This window comes from Sprattus sprattus (genome assembly GCF_963457725.1).
Source record: "Sprattus sprattus genome assembly, contig: SUPER_1_unloc_1, whole genome shotgun sequence".
Taxonomy (NCBI): domain Eukaryota; kingdom Metazoa; phylum Chordata; class Actinopteri; order Clupeiformes; family Clupeidae; genus Sprattus; species Sprattus sprattus.
This window is the reverse complement of record NW_027667072.1, coordinates 127,501-145,000: the sequence shown is the minus strand read 5'-3', so window position 1 is coordinate 145,000 and position 17,500 is coordinate 127,501. Positions and strand designations below refer to the sequence as shown.

Below are 17,500 nucleotides of genomic sequence, written 5' to 3'. Positions count from 1 at the left end.
CACAAAATTACAGAGCATACCGGTCTGCACCGAAGACTATAAAGAAGTATGTAGTGATACCTTTAAAAGTTTGCGACATCTTGTGCCCTTATAAAAGGCGAGCATTTTTAAATGTGAGCCTGAGCAGAAACTCCGTTGATTGTTTCTTCCATCATTTAGCGTTACGTAGGCTAAGCTTGAGCATAAAACGCCCTCAAAATGCAGCAGAATTCAACGTAGCTCACGCTCAACGAACGAAGAACCAAACTGACAAAACCGAAAGGACTTCAGAGCAAATAGCGCTAATCCCTGTGAACTCACGCTGACCTTTCATTATTTGATTCGCTTTGGGAAAAAGGAACGAGAGGCTTTACTAAATGCAATGGAGTAAAAAGTACGAATTTTCACTTTGAAATGTAGTGGAGTGAAAGTATAGTATAAGTCTCACCAAATAGAAATACTTGAGTAAAGTACAGATACATAGATATGTTACTTAAGTACAGGAACGAATTACATTTACTTCGTTACTGTCCACCACTGACTAGTATTATTACCACTTCTAATACATAACTAGTCTCTTCAACAAATGTGTTAATGTTAAAATCAAAAGGTTAATGTTGACGTCAAAATGTTAACGTTACCGTCTGGAATTGCATGCTGAGCTATTCCCTGATTGAGACCTGTATGCTTTTGCTTCGATCATTGTTGGGTCCCCTTCCTTGTTGATCTGAATGTTTTTGATATGTCCTTCCACTGGATATTGCAGTCCATTTTGGGAAGATGTGAGTGTGAAGCTCATAGTTAGTGATGAGGCACCTGTGTATGTAGGAAGAATCACATGTATTCATCGTATTTGTTTCTGCTAACACTCTCTCTCTTTCTCTTGGACTTTCTCTCTTACTTTGTCTGGGACTCTTTCTGTTTCATTTAATCTCTGTCTCCTCCTTTTCCAACCCTTTTTCTCTCTCATTCATCCCCTCTTTCTGTCTCCTCCCTCTGTCTGACTGGGTATCTATCTGTCTCTTTGTTCTCTGTATCTTTCTCTGTGCCACTCTCCCCCTTTCCCTCTCTTTTCCTTTCATCTCTCTCTCTCACTCTCTCTCTCTGACCCCCCTCTCTCCAACTCTCACCTGTCTGTGGTGTTCTTCATACCAAAGTGGACATCACTGCTGACTCTGGAGTGATGGTGGACGCCCCAGCCTTGAGTGGAGGATCACCCATGCCACAACAAGGAGGAGGTAAGGACCCAATGTCGGCCATTTCACATTTGGATCCAGTGGCATATTAGCTGCAATACACACACACACACACACACACACACACACACACACACACACACACACACACACACACACACACACACACACACACATACAAACCCTGGTGTATTTATGATATTTCTAAGTAGGTGAGACTTTAGGGATTAATAGATTCTGAACAGGAAAAAGAAGAGAGGCTTTATTTGAAGTTTAAGTGCATAAGATGAGTTGGGTCTTCAACTGCTTTGGGATTAATGCTGCAGAGCGTGTGGAGCTGGGAAACTCATCCCACCACAGTGGCACCACTGACAGCTTGAGACCTTTGGCTGACTGGTGTAGGGAGAGACCACCAGACTCTCTGCTCATTGGCAGCATGCACTGGTGAAGATGGACTGTAGACCTGGGTGAAGGGTGTTTAGATAGGAGGATGTTGTTGAGGGGGTGGCTACCGTCTAGTGGAGCATCAGAGCTTAGTCAGTGAAGAGAGATGAACAGAGGTGTGCCATGTCCTTTATTGCTAATAAAGAAATAGTACCACTATGTATGGGGTGTCGTTCAGGAAATTTGTCTGTACTAGTTTTCTACAAATGCATTGGTCCCTTTGTTCACTTTAAGGTTTGTTGGCATATATATTGGTATACATATATTGTTTTTGTTTCATATATATTGGTCATTATGCACTTGTATTAACTGAAACTGTTAGTTATGCGTTCCACATATGAAAGAATGTGAACCTTGGTGAATTTATATGTGACACTTGGAGATTGATACAAAGATACATTAAGTGTAAGAATATATGAAGAAGACAAAAGTAAGGTTATATATTAAAAATGATAGCTGCCTAGATAAATAAAAGAGAAAAAAGAAACAATAACTACAGATGTCACCACAGGAAAGGTGGAAGTCAAATGCTACACTGATGACGCATACAAAGCTTAAAAATGAATATATTGTCTTAAGATTAAAATGTCATATGTAATATAAACGACCAGCTATTTCCCCCTTTCAGCTTATTATATCTGAATTTTGTTGTTTTCAGATGACAATGCAGCAGAGGAGGTTCAAAAGAAGAAAGCATCAATAAAATTGAAGCTTCGGCGGCACCTGAAAACAAAGATTTCTTCTGTACATGAAGAGGCGGGAGTTTCTTCTGTACAAGATATCTACACTGAGCTTTACATTGTAGAGGGCCGCACAGATGGAGTCAACAGCACACATGAAGTGTCGACGATTAACTTGAGGCAGATTGGGAGACAACCAAGCTCTGAGGATAAACAAGTCAAGTTGGCAAACATGTTCACAGACGAGTCTGCCACAAGAGTTTTGACTATGGGAGTTGCTGGTGTGGGGAAAACTGTTGCAGTGCAGAAGTTTGTCATGGACTGGGTTGAGGAAAAGGCAAATCAAGATATAGACTTTGTTTTTGTTCTTCCATTTCGGGAGTTGAAGAACGGTAAAGACTGCAACCTTCCCCGTCTTCTTCAGTCTTTCTACCCAAACCTGGATTCCAAAGATCTGGAAAACGTCCTTGCCTTGAGTGAATGCAAAATTCTTTTTGTCCTTGACGGTTTGGATGAGAGTAGATTCAAGCTGGACTTTGACAACTACATTTTTGAGTTGAAAGAAGAGTCATCAGTGGACATGCTCATAACAAGTCTCATTAAAGGTATGCTACTGCCCTCTGCACTCCTCTGGGTTACAACCAGACCAGCAGCAGCCAGACTAATTCCAGAAGAATGCTTCAACTTTCTGACAGAGGTTCGAGGATTCAATGACCCCCAGAAAATTGAGTTCTTTAAGAAATACATAAAGAATCAAGAAAAGGCCAAGGGAATCATTGATCATATCAACAAGAATAGAAGCCTCCACATCATGTGTCACATACCAGTATTCTGTCGTATTATAGCCGACTTGAAGGACAAAATACTGGAAGATCAGAGCAAAAAAGAATCAGCCAAAACATTGACGGCATTGTACACATGGTATAGTGTCAATCAGATGAAAAGAATGAATGACAAATACCCGCAGAACAAGAAGATGAGTGCAAAGGAAAAAGGGGATCTCCTTGTTAAACTTGGGAAACTGGCATTCAAACATCTGGAGAAAAGAAGCCTGATCTTCTACGAGAAGGACTTGAAAGAGTGTAACATTGATGTCGATTGTGGAGCAGTGAAGGCTGGAGTTTGTACACAGATCTTCAACGTGGAGAGTGCTACAAGTGGAGAAGGCATGTTCAGCTTTGTGCACCTCAGTGTACAGGAATTCCTGGCAGCTCTTTATGTCCTTGAAAATGCAACTCATGGGGTAAATTGCCTCTCACAGACATGCCTGGAGATGACCTCATACTCAAGGTTTGACCTCTTCAAGATGGCAGTGGATAAGGCCCTGCAGAGCCAGAACGGACATTTTGATCTCTTTGTCCGTTTCCTCCTCGGCCTGGCTCCAATGTTGGAGCCTGAAATCCAGTCCCCCCTGGATTTGGTGCTGCCACAGTTAGCTATCAGAGAAAAGAGCATCGAGAAAACAGTTCAATACATCAAAATGAAGATCAGGGAGGATAACTCACCAGAACGGATCATCAACCTCTTCCATTGTTTGAATGAGTTAGGGGACAACTCACTGGTTGAGGAGATCAACAGGTAATAAAGTGTATTTTATAGTTGATAAACAATAACAAATATTTTAACTACTAGAGCATTTTGCTAAAAACACTGACAATAAAATGTATTCTATTTGTAAATTAAATCAGGTTTTTTAAAACTGTCTGCTAACTGAAATAAGAAATATTGTATTGGTTTACCTACACATGTACATATAAATGTAAGAAACAAATCATCCATCATCAAACAGGTCCTCAATAATACATCCATTAAATATTGGGTTTTACCCTTGAGAGTTAAAAATAAATACAACTTTTAGCCTACAAAGGTGCAGAAGGAAAAGAAAGGTTTGAAGCCATGACACCATGAGGACAAGTTCCATCTAAACAAACGCTTAAGCAGACAAAGGCAGGGGCTGAGTAGCTATATGCCTGTACGCACTCATGGCTAGAGGTGTGTGAAGTGTATGTGGATCAGGTAACATAGGGGCATATTCATTTGAAGGTTTGGATTTGCACCTTCAGAGCCAACCATACCAATGAAAATGTGTACATGTGTTTCGATGCTTTGGCAAAGGAGATGTTTATTGGTTGAGATGAGAGAATATTTAAAATTGTTAAATAGTTTTTGTCAAGCAATTCAAGCTTTTGTGTTGACACCAGCCATGTACAGTTCAAATCATCACAGCAGCACAGCACATGGCCCACTTCAGCTAACAACTTTGCCATGGAAACACCATTTATAAACTTGGGCAAGCTCACTGTTGCCATGGAAACACCATTCATAAACTTGGGCAAGCTCACTGTATATTATGGCAACTCCAATATGTTAGTGCCCACTACAATCTCCAGTGTGGATTTAATGTGTAGTGAAAAGTCCAACTCCAATATGTTAGTGCCCACTACAATCTCCAGAGTGGATTTAATGTGTAGTGAAAAGTCCAACTCCAATATGTTAGTAAAGTCCACTACAATCTCCAGAGTGGATTTAATGTGTAGCGAAAAGTCCAACTCCAATATGTTAGTAAAGTCCACTACAATCTCCAGAGTGGATTTAATGTGTAGTGAAAAGTCCAACTCCAATATGTAAGTGCCCACTACAATCTCCAGAGTGGATTTAATGTGTAGTGAAAAGTCCAACTCCAATATGTTAGTAAAGTCCACTGCAATCTCCAGAGTGGATTTAATGTGTAGTGAAAAGTCCAACTCCAATATGTTAGTAAAGTCCACTGCAATCTCCAGAGTGGATTTAATGTGTAGTGAAAAGTCCAACTCCAATATGTTAGTAAAGTCCACTGCAATCGCCATATTGGATTTTTTTTTGTGTAGTGAAAAGTAACTGCATATTTGTGGTCGTGATGCTTATTTTTTGTCATTTGGTTTGGCATATTGTTCTGAAGTTAGTTTTGGAAGTAAAGAGTCATTTGTATATTGAGAAATTAACCTTGTTTGTGTTTTTTTAATCAGAGGCCAAAAGAAGAATTCTTAAGTGTCAGAAATATGATGAAAATAGTGTTTTTCTAATATGTTACCCAGACAGAGAAACTCACTTTGGGCGAAGGATCTGACTCCAGCCCAGTGTTCAGCTTTGGCTTATCTGCTGCTGATGTCAGCTGAAGACTTGGATAAGTTTGATCTGGGGAACTACCTGAGATCAGACGAAGGGCTACGCAGAATGCTTCCTGTAGTGAAAGTCTCTAGGAGAGTTGGGTGAGTACAGTTTAGGGTGGGTACTGGGAGGAAAAACTTTTTAACAACAATGATACAACTTGGGACCATTTTGGAAATGTATTCTGACATACTGGCTGAGAGAGATGCTTCTGTTTAACTGTGTATGAACATGGATAAAAAGGTTATAATTGTATATGCAACTTAGATACCTCGACAATATAATGTTTACAGTTTAGGGTGGGTTCTGGGAATAAAGCCTTGTTAACAGCAATGATACACACTCACTCACACACTCATTCACACACTCACCCACACACTAATTCACACTCGCACATACTTACTCATACACTCACTCACTTACAAACACACACACACACACAAGTTATAAATACACACAGACACACACACAACCCCCCCACACACACACACTTTGCAGCCCCTCCTCCCACCCACAGAACAAACACACGCCCCTCCTTCCAGAGGACCACCATCTGCTCCCTCCCTCCCAACAGCAGTGATACAATTTGGGACCATTTTGGAAATGTATTCTGACATACTGGCTGAGAGATGCTTATTTTTAACTGTGTATGAACATGGATAAAAGTTATAATTTTATATGCAACTTAGATACCTCGACAATATTATGTTTATTCTTCATTTGCTAAATCAGTGCCAATGCTGAATAGTATCAACTGTACATATCTATTATTACAAACATACATAATGTTTTTTAAACAGGCTACAAACGTGTAAACTCTCCAAAGCAAGCGGTGAAATGATGGCATCAGTGCTGCAGGGGACACCTTCCCATCTGAGAGAGCTGGCCATGGATAGAAATCCTGATCTGAAGGACGAAGGAGTGGACCTGCTCTGTGTGGGACTAAGAGATCCACAGTGCAAGCTGGAGATACTAAGGTCAGCTATGTGGCATGTATTTAACCTGCTGGAGACTACCACTGATATAAATGTTAGCTGCCTTTTATTTCAATCAAACCAGAGGTTGCAAGCTCATCGAATGAAATGGTGTTAATTATTCACTTCATTTATTTCATTAGCAAGACCCTCTGTCTGCAGGATATAGAGGGACCAATTAGCTGGAAGCATCTTTAAAACGTACTTCACTCAAAAGATCGGCTAGCCCACACAGCCCATTTAAAGCGAGCGCAAATGTCCAGCAAGTCAATAAAGAAACACGTAAAACACCACTTCAAAAAGCACCATGCAGCACGACAGACCTCCCTGATTAGATGCGCCCCTCACATTAATATCTGCCTACAAGAAACAGTCCAAAAAATTGTGTATGACAGTAACTGGCAAAGACAATATAAAATGTGTCATGTCAGAAATGGATTAATCAATAGGCCAATACCAGGACGAGTATTGAGGAAGCAGTTAGTGTGGCGTTCCTATCCCGATCACACTGTCTGAGATGCACTCACATTTTCAGTCCCTGCACTTGCTGGCTATTTGTATGGCTATTTGTATCGGTGGAAGCTCTAACAAGCGATTCAAAGTGGCAGTATAAACTCTCCAGCATCACACAATCTCCCAAGTTCCCTTTCCTCTCCACACTTTAAATCAGCTCTCAGGTGGGCATGATCAAGCTAACTGCTCAGCACACCCCATACCATGAAAGTTAGTCAGGTTATTCTCTGTTCAACACAGGCATATAAGAAAGGCCCAACAGCTGAAATTCAATTGTAATTCTTAAAAACTTTAGTGTCTGTCTTTCTCTCTCCTGCTTTCTCGTGCTCATCAGCTGTCTGTATGTACAGATCTGTCCTCTGTTATTACAGTCATTTGCATGAAAGCATGTGTACTTTGTGAAGGGAAGGGATCAAAATGTAATCTCTATGTTATGTCACAATGCTGGCATTCAGGTTTAACCTTAAACAAAGTTAAAATGTTAATCAAGAAAAATGAAATCAAGCTCCACCCTTTGACAGGTAAAATGGGTGTGTTACATGGGGAGTCTGGGCATGGTATTATCACTCCTTTATCTTTTAGCATTTTGAACACAGGGACTATTCCTTCTTTAGCCTCCCTTCTTTGCGGATATAGTCTTTAGTAAGGTCGATGTGAACCTTTAGGTGTTATCTGAACAGGAGCTACCATTCCTTATCTGGCCTATATCTGCAGGCTCTCTAGACCACAACTATTCGAGGAGACAAGTTAACTATGCTTCCTCCTCCATGGTCAAACAAACAGTTTGTCATCTTTCTACTGCTCCCTCCCCCACTGTCACATCCCAATAAACTAACAGACCATGTTTTTGAAACAATGATCTGAAATTAACTCTGTCCTGTTTCAAAATCTTCAGAAGTAATAGGTGGTAAGGTAAGGTAAGGTAACTTTATGTATGGCTCTGCTTTAAGATGTCCGCCGGCAGATCTCATGAACAATCTCACTGTGCTGGGAACATCTCGTTAATGTCCTCTGAGGAGCTCAGTCGTATGTTATTCAGGTCTAAGGCATTCCACTACACCACTCCACCCCTACAACCAGTCTTACTCACGCCTCAAACTCAGCTGCGTTCGGGATGAAACTATTGGCTAACAGTCGAAGTTTTAAAGTGCAATCCTCTGGGCCCTCCCTAGGGTGAGATATGTCAGCAGTTAGGCTTTTCATATCTCTTATTGTCCAAGCTCTATATACCCATACTGTAGTGGTTACGCTTTTCATATCTCTTACTGTCCAAGCTCTATATACCCATACTGTAGTGGTTACGCTTTTCATATCTCTTATTGTCCAAGCTCTATATACCCATACTGTAGTGGTTATGCTTTTCATATCTCTTATTGTCCAAGCTCTATATACCCATACTGTAGTGGTTACGCTTTTCATATCTCTTACTGTCCAAGCTCTATATACCCATACTGTAGTGGTTACGCTTTTCATATATCTTACTGTCCAAGCTCTATATACCCATACTGTAGTGGTTACGCTTTTCATATCTCTTACTGTCCAAGCTCTATATACCCATACTGTAGTGGTTACGCTTTTCATATCTCTTACTGTCCAAGCTCTATATACCCATACTGTAGTGGTTACGCTTTTCATATCTCTTACTGTCCAAGCTCTATATACCCATACTGTAGTGGTTACGCTTTTCATATCTCTTACTGTCCAAGCTCTATATACCCATACTGTAGGCGACTGATCTGCAGCCCCAGCATTAGGGTTTGGCATCTCCATCATTGGACAGATCAGATCAGAGTCCTCAGACTCATAGAGAGTAACATATTTTTTAACTTTCTGGCTGAGTTCTAGGAGTGGTTTTTGCAGCAGCTTGTGTTACAGGCAGCGCTGGGTTCAATTTGGAGGATAATGAGGATAAGGATACAATCCATTAATAGGGTTTGAGGTGTGGAAATTAATGATTTAAAGTTAAGGAGAAGGTAGGCTACATCAAAATTCACATTTCAGTGTCCCAGCTTGAGATCATGGTGTGTATCCTATTATTAAACATTCAGTAAATCTCAAGTAATCAAACACCTTCCCACCGATGACTGAAAATGTCTTCAGTTATGTGCATCATACCAGCCACCCTGTGAAGTCTGTGTGTGTTACTAGCTGATTTGCCCTTAACTGACTATGTACTCTGGTCAGAGAGTAGCCATGACCTTCAGATGTAGTACAACAGATGTATTAACGTTTGAACTCCAGCGGGTTGATAAGAGTGCATTGAGTGCTTGCCGTAGAATTAGCATACATTAAAGTACGTATTCGTGTGTGTGTTTGTGTGGTTTTCTGTAGAGTAAAGACATACAGAATATACGTAGAATGAATATACAAACGTAGAAAACTGCACCAATATACATAAATATATATGTAATATAAGCACTTTGTAGGCAAGCATAAGTGACGCATCAAATTCAAGTCACTTATGCTTGCCTACAAAGTGCTTACAGGGTCTGCTCCCACCTACTTAAATGCTCTTGTAAGGGCAAATGTTACACCCAGGACGCTGCGCTCATCCAGTGAGCGTCGTCTGGCACTGCCCCCAGTGCAAGCAAGGCAATCCAGACTATTCTCAGTTGTAGTTCCACGTTGGTGGAACGACCTGCCTAGCACTTCCAGAGCAGGAGCGTCCCTCTCTACCTTTAAGAAGCTCTTGAAGACCCAACTCTTCAGAGAGCACCTCCCTTCCTAACTGGCACCTTGGCTTAACCTGCACTTAAGCAGTGACAGGCCCGCACTTCTTTTTATACTTCTATGTCTTTTTCTATTTTAATAAGCAGTATTAATTGTTACACCAGGTTCTTAAGGCTCTTAGCTTCATTGTTCTCTCCCTTGTACGTCGCTTTGGACAAAAGCGTCTGCTAAATGACTAAATGTAAATGTAAATGTAAATATTTATGCATTATGTATTATGTATTATGCATATTTGAACAATATACATAATTACATATCAATTATTTATCATTCAAATATATATATTTCACTATTATGCAATATACAGAATTGCTGTGCCAACAAATGAAATAAAAATTATATTAATACCTATCACCTGCACTCAGTGTATCAGAACCACTGCAATTACAATGCTGTTACATTAATATACCACAAGATGGCGGTCTAAGACCACAAATGGAGAAGACAGGCATTGCTTGGGAGTCTAAACTCTAGCTATGACCGCGATCATAACAATTACAGTGTAGTAGACAGGCTACTGCAGACATATGCAGTAAAGGAAATTACTAGTATTTAACCACTAGTGTTGATCAACATAAACATGAGGAAAGTAATGCTAGCAGGAACATAAAATTATGCACTTTCATTATCAGTAACGCAGACGGCAACACAATGTTAACTTTATGCTAGCATAAGTAATTGTAAGCACGTTCACTCATGTCAGCGGCTAGCAGGAAAGGTTGATCCACACACCCGGTGAGACAAACCACTTGCAAGACAGACGGAACACAGAGAGAGTGGAAGATTACTGCAGCTTGAAAGTTGTTCATCCAGGTGTCTGCACAATTATTGTGGATTCATGGCTTCACAGACCAGTCGCAATCACTGGATGCACTAGGTGTTGGTAAACTCTAGTTCATCCAAACATGGTCAGAATACTTGTGGAAATCTTCTTTGCAACAGAAGAGTTATTTTCCGTCTGTAGTTTTACCGTAATTTAACTTTTTATTTACCAGGCTTGTTCACAAGATCATATTATTGAAACATTTTTTTTCTGTTTGTGAGAAGGCCCGAGCCGGCCATCTCACGATGTGGGATGTAGCCTGGTAGAATGGGGTTGCAGGCACGAACACACGGCGCAGGAGACAGTGGCTTCCTTAAAAATAGCTATATTTATTTACAAAAGTTTTTTTTTTTTTAAACCCCAAAACATGCAAACACAAACTGAACACACTAAAGCCTATAGACAAGGTACACCTCTGAGCATTCAGGTTTTGTCTAGTACCTTGTCCAAGCTCCATCCAGCATGTTCAGTCTGTCCCTCTCCATGAAACAATGCTGTGCCTCTTAAATAAGGCCCAATTGGTCCAATTAAAAGGTAATTGGAGGTTAAAAGGTTATTGGACCCCTCCACAGGGGTGGGGGAATACGGACCCAACCATTTAGGCAGGGGAGTCCAGTCCTTCTTCCCTCATGGACCACAGTGAGAAGCTCACCTTTTCACACTGTTTTCCAATGTAGCCTAAAATAATGTAACATAGTATGTTCTCATGCTGAGGTTCACTAGGCTGTCACCTGTTCAGTCAGGACAGCTCATGTTAGATTAAAGGCAAGGTGAATAGCACCAATGAGCATGTGAGTAAAGTTATAAAAAAAAATATTGAAATATCCTTTGATATTATCAGGAATTAGGAGTAAGTTTAATAAACATATTCCATCAATAATTATATCTCATCCTTAATGGTAATTGTAATATTTTGAAGAAACATCGAAGTTGATAGCTCTCATGTGTATTCTGGAATTGACCACATGGTCAACATTTCCTGTAGCCTCATGGATAGATTTTAGTGGAATGCTGACACCCCTGCGTCCGTGTCCTCCATGAATATAAAGTATCCCAGACCAGTATAATAAATTAGCATTCAGGTATCCCCTTACCTTCCTTGGTTTAAAAAGAGCAGATCTCTGTAGAGACAGTTAGTTGAATAGAGACTAGGTGAAACTCCAGTAGCGCAGCCAAGTCTCGTTTACTCCCTTGGTGGCCACCACTGAAAGATTAAAACCTGACCATTGATTTTCCATCACTTTGACTACCGTAATCTCTGATAATTGGGATTAAAATAGTACCCTTTACCTTCAAAAACTTCTCACCACACTTCTGTCAACTTTAAAGACAGAAATGTTTGTCCAACATAAATTAAATAAAAAACCTGTTGAGCAATCACACAAACTGAAAGCATTAATCTTGCTATTGTTTAGATCTGTGAAGTGATTAAACTCGTCCCGGATGCATAGAGTGGGTAGATACATAGGCGCTAGCAACGATTGTTTTTTGCTTCCCTGCAAGCACGCTTACCCCCCATGACTGCGGCTGCAGGTTCAGGTGTGTGACTGTGCAATATAATTAATCTGACATAGGGGCGTGTGGTGTGTATCGTTTACAGTATTATCTGAATTATTGTTTTAAGGATATGCAAGCTGAAGGTACACTCTTGTCTTTGATACACTTATGCCAGACACCAATCTGAAACTGCAATCATGTAGGGTGCTTGCATTTTATTAAATCACTTTTGCTGCAACTTTATCACTGGCACTGCGTTCACTATGGGGGTGGCACAAGGGGCTGCCAGAGCAATGACACAATGGTGTTCTTATGCTTCTTCACGGTTTCTTTTTTTTTTTTTTTAAATGACTCAAACCCGTGAAATCTGTTCTAACAGCTGTTTTGTCTTGTGTCACAGCCCTGTCGAGGATCAGGACATGAACAAAAGGGTTGAGATGGTAATGCTGACAAAAACACAGCAGGACAGAAATCAGTGAATTTGAAAGTATTTATTGTATACATAAGATACAAAAAAGGCACAGGGATGTAACACACACAGGGACGTAACACTCACACACAGGGATGTAAACCACACAGGGACATAATACACACTGGGACAAACACACACACACAGCGACGTAACATCTTGTTACAACGTTACCAGGCGGAACTCTTGTAGCCAAGCTCTTTTAAAGTGCCTTGTAGGAATGGGATCCACAGGGACGGGACAGAAGACTATCTGCGCTTGGTTATCGTCATCTGTGAAGGACACTGATTGAATCGGCCTGGGATGACTGAAATGTCACTTGAGAACTTCCACTGGTGGAGTTGGTCTTGTAGTCGGTGTAGTGGCTGATTTTTTAAGAAGTGAAAACTCTTCTTTTCAGATCTGGATTAAACTCTTTGTTCTTGGTGTTCAGGAAAGATCCTTGAAAAACAAAAAAAGGGTTATTTTACAGTACAATACCAACAGCAAAATATTCATGGTTCAACCAGCACATTTAAACATAGAGTGCACATTACCTAATTCATTTTAATAGTGTAAATCATTTTAAGAAGTGTAGTCAGTTTGTCAGACTATCATGGTGGTTATACTGATTCTTGGTTTTCAGCAGAGAGTAGGCTATTGAGTTCCAGTGTATCTACTGCAATGTTACTGTAGGCCTACTGCTGTTGTTGTTTTTTATAGCCGTCACTACATAACCAGGATGCTATGTAGTTTTGTGATTCCCGCCGGTGATGAAGAATTCTGTACATTTAGACCAATAAGATTAATTTGTTTGTATTTGAATTTCTAACGGATAAATGATGATTAGTTAATCTCTGCCCGCGAAATCGCGGAGCGAGCTGTCAGTTGAAGTCTGCACTCTGAGGAGAGAGGTAACAAGTTTGTCTGTTGCTCCAGTGAGGTGACTGCTTTCAGTGGAGACCAGCTGTGCTTTGGTGTACATAGACCCACAACAAGCCAAACCTCAACTGAATAGCTAATGATATATATTTTACTACAAATCGTTTTTATTTCTAGTTTATTGTGAAGTGATAATTGCGTTCACCTAGTGAGTTACAAAGTGAAGCTGACTAGCCGGAGCTAATGGCTCTCGTTAGATTAGCTCTGCTCAGCCTGCAAGAGGAATCAGTCGGTTAATCTCCCGTGAATTTGTGGAAAACGACCCGTTTGTAGCTGGTCCCACCGGAGGACCTCTATCTTCTAACGGAGCCAGCTCATCTCACCGTCGTTAGCTGAATAGCAGGTTGTGGCTGACATCATTATCTGATCAGTTCTCCACTGAACTGGCGGCAGCGAGCGCGGAGGTAAGGTGAGCTGCAAGAGAACGTTCCCACCCTGTCTTGTGAGTAACTTTAACGTCTACTGACACCGGTACATACACTGGGAATCATTCTGAGGAATATTGTTATGAACTGTATGCATATTTTAAGACTTGTTTGATCTATTTTGTTTCTTCACTGATAATTATTAACTAAGGTTATGATTCGTCAATACATTTGATATTGCTCTATTTAATTATATTCTGGGTGTATTGGCCACAATATTATTTAAGAGTGCTAGTTCAATTATAGCCAGTGAGTATTTTTTATTTAAACTGACACCCTCGGTATGAGCTCCGGTGATTAGCCTGCCGGTGGACGTGCATTGCAGCCGTCACTGCTTGCCTTCAGTTCGAGGAGCTGATGACGTCAATGCAGCAACAGGTTTGAGTTTCATAGAATATCAACATTGGGTTGCTGACGTGATTGGTGAACCTGTTGGGACTGGGAATCATTTCCATCTATTTTGGTACTTTATTTGTTATTTACATTTTAGATGGATGTTGTTGATTTTATACATATTTTAAATCTGGTTTGATCTATATTTTGGTTCTTTACTCTGTTATTTATTAACTCAGGTTATGATTCGTGAATATATTTTATATTTCTCTATGTAGTTATATCATGGGTGTGTAGTATTTCCACAGTGGAAGCAGCGTACTACTCAGCTCATTGCATTTATTTCTTGGTTATTGCTAATTTAGTTGCATATAATACTTAAGTTATAATGATAATAATACAAGCATAGTCACACATAATGGTAAACAGGAATTTCAGCCAGCTCACCATCTAATGCTGAGAACCTAGGATCCTGTTTGTTTAACATTGTAGTGTAACCAAATACCTGTGATCATTTAAGGAAGCCTCAGACATAGGTAGTGCTTACTTTATGACCCTGGGGCAGAGCCCACCAGTGAAATGGGGGCTGCACGCTGTTAGCTACATTTAACTTCTTAACTCAAAGTCCATTGAACTTAACATCACAAATAGGCTAAGCATTATATTGGCTGAAATTCAATTGAATATATATTTCCTTTAATGGTTCAGTTTGAGATAAACCAATGGCACATCTCAGGGGAAGTTGAAATTGACATTTCATGTCTTGGATTGTCAGCAGAAACATGTTTCAGGGTCACGTCTGACATACCTGAAAATCACAATAGGCAACGGTTAGGCTACAATGAAAAACGTTGTATTCCAGCTCGGTGAGTTGTAGCTTGCAACAGAATAACTATGACCAGAGGAATCCTTGCTTAAAACGTCCACGAAGCTTGATTTAAAGTCTCTGTATTGTAATAGTTGATATCTGCAGACAGGGCTCGAAATTAACTTTTTGCCTTACCAGCCAACATGGCTGGTAGATGAAAAAATGTACCAGCCAATTATATTTTTTACCAGCCAAAATTAAACCTGCCATTTCAGACCCACTCTGACATCGTTTGATATAAACAATCATTACCTATGATTTTAATATCACCGTTAATCACTCTCAGAATGGATTTAAAGAAATCAACCAATATTGCCCAATTGGCTGGTGACAGCCGCAACACGTGCTGTATCATGCTGTACCCGGGAATCCTTAAAGGCCCTCCTTCACGATACGTTAATTATTTAATTAACTTTTGCATGACCTTTTTTTTTTAAAGCACATTCAAGAGTTGGCTATTAAAAATGTGCCTTCAGATGAATTAATTTAACCTCATAAGAAGCGCTGCATTAGGTCTACTAAAAAAAAATCTAAATTAAGCTTTTAAATTACACCTATATGATAGATAAATATTGTCCAACTAACACTACAGCATAGATATTCAAAAGCGTATTATACTATATTCTTACTGATCTGACAAAAAACCGCATTGAAAAAACAGAGGGAAGGCAAACAGTACCTCTGCTTCACTGAAGGGGGCGTGCGAGAGCCCACAAGTCGGCGATAAGCTTATTCAGCCATTGCTCAATTTGCTCTTCTATACGCTTATACTACCACCGTCAACGTATTTCATCCACTGCCGTCACCGTGGCTCCCCATTATTCGCTATGAGCCACCTACTGCAACATGCTCTTGGTGTAGCTGTAGCTGCTGTTGTGGCTGTTGTTTCTTCCTCCTTTAGATGTTCTCTGCACCTTTGCTTGAGGTGATGCAACGGCAATGAATCGGCACATTATTTTAGCTTTCATTTAACTGCGTTAACTTGCGTGTGGTCAACTAAGTCGGTTTCAACTTTTGATTAGCGCTCAAAATATTAGAACTTTATAAGCTCAAAGTATTAGAACTTTGTATTCGCTGGCAAAATATTAGAACATTGTATTCGCGTGCAAATTGTTATTGTTTTATTAAAATTCTAAGAACTTTATGTTACCCTTTCACTTCTCCCACTGTTCCTGTTGGCGTTGCAAGCTATTTTTAACCATGACGGGCGCAATAGTCGGGAGATTTGCTCCGCAATGTCACTCGCCAAGTGGCGGAGCATCGGAGACAATTTAGTCGCCAGCCCAAAAATCTACACGCCATTGGCGCTTGGCGGGTGCCAATTTCGAGCCCTGTCTGCAGACATTCCCTTCTCCACTAACCAGTCCTTGAAATCTCCAGTAGCCCAAGCAGTGCTCCGTTTAGTGTTTATTTCATGTCTGTTGTCCTCTATTTTGTTGACGTCTTCCTCACTCAAGTCTATGTCTCTTTCTCTTTTCTTCTGTTCTAGTTTCCCATTTTCATTCATTTTCTGAAAACTGGGCCTGCTATCAGCCTTCAAATTTAATGTACTCTCCTTGAACATTGAAATTGATGGAATTCACGCAATGGGGCAGATAGACGCAGGCGCGGGGGATGAGAGTGCTGGAAATCTGATAATAACCATACTAATATGAGATCAGTCTTTTAATGAGTTATTATTTACGAGTTTACTTGTGTTCTGCAGAAGGATCAGAAACACGCATAGTGAACAGCAGTCACAAACAGTTTCTTTGCTTGTGGGTAATGATGGCCACTAGTGTGTGTGTGTGTGTGTGTGTGTGTGTGTGTGTGTGTGTGTGTGTGTGTGTGTGTGTGTGTGTGTGTGTGTGTGTGTTATGCTGTGAAGGGAGAAATACACTGAGGGGTGTGTGTGTGTGTGTGTGAGCTTGCCATGAGTGATCTATTGTGTGTGTCTATTTAACAGATTTACAAAGATAAAAAGGACAGGGAGTATTACTCTGTTACAGCACACTATATTCTCAAGGACAAAAAACAACCACCCCAGTCCTTCTCAATATTTCACATGACATTCTTCGCACAATAACATTTTCAAGTTGGATACATTTATAATACAGAAACAAAAGTTTTGCTATTCTTATTTTGCTTGTGGTTAATGATGGCCACTAGTAAAGTATGTGTGTGTGTGTGTGTGTCTGTGAAGGGAGAAATACATTGAGGGGTGTGTGTGTGTGAGATTTTCATGAGTGAACTATTGTGTGTGCATTGCGATTCTTGCAACTGATGTGTGTGAGTGTGCTCACAGGTACCTATGTGTAGGGGACATTACATGTGTGTGTGTTTGACGTGTGTGAGACGTATTTTTCAACACACTACAACAGAGCTGTTTGTGTGAGTTCGAGTTATCTCCCTCTTTGTGTGTGTTTGTGTGTGTGCGTGTTGTCTCTGTCTGTGTGTGTGTGTGTGTGTGTGTGTGTGTGTGTGTGTGTTTTCTCTCTCCCTCTCTCTCTATCTCTGTGTTG

The 17,500-nt window shown here is 40.4% G+C and overlaps 1 protein-coding gene across 1 annotated transcript in view; it reads left to right on the top strand.

Moving 5' to 3' along the window:
* LOC308379971 (NLR family CARD domain-containing protein 3-like) overlaps positions 1-17,500 on the top strand; it is a 30,272-nt gene that overhangs the window by 8,786 nt on the left and 3,986 nt on the right. Inside the window, exons 4-7 of the mRNA XM_080860872.1 lie at positions 1,137-1,217; positions 2,278-3,877; positions 5,374-5,547; positions 6,247-6,423. Of these exons, the coding sequence (XP_080716998.1) occupies positions 1,137-1,217; positions 2,278-3,877; positions 5,374-5,547; positions 6,247-6,423 (2,032 nt within the window). The remainder of the gene's footprint in view (positions 1-1,136; positions 1,218-2,277; positions 3,878-5,373; positions 5,548-6,246; positions 6,424-17,500) is intronic.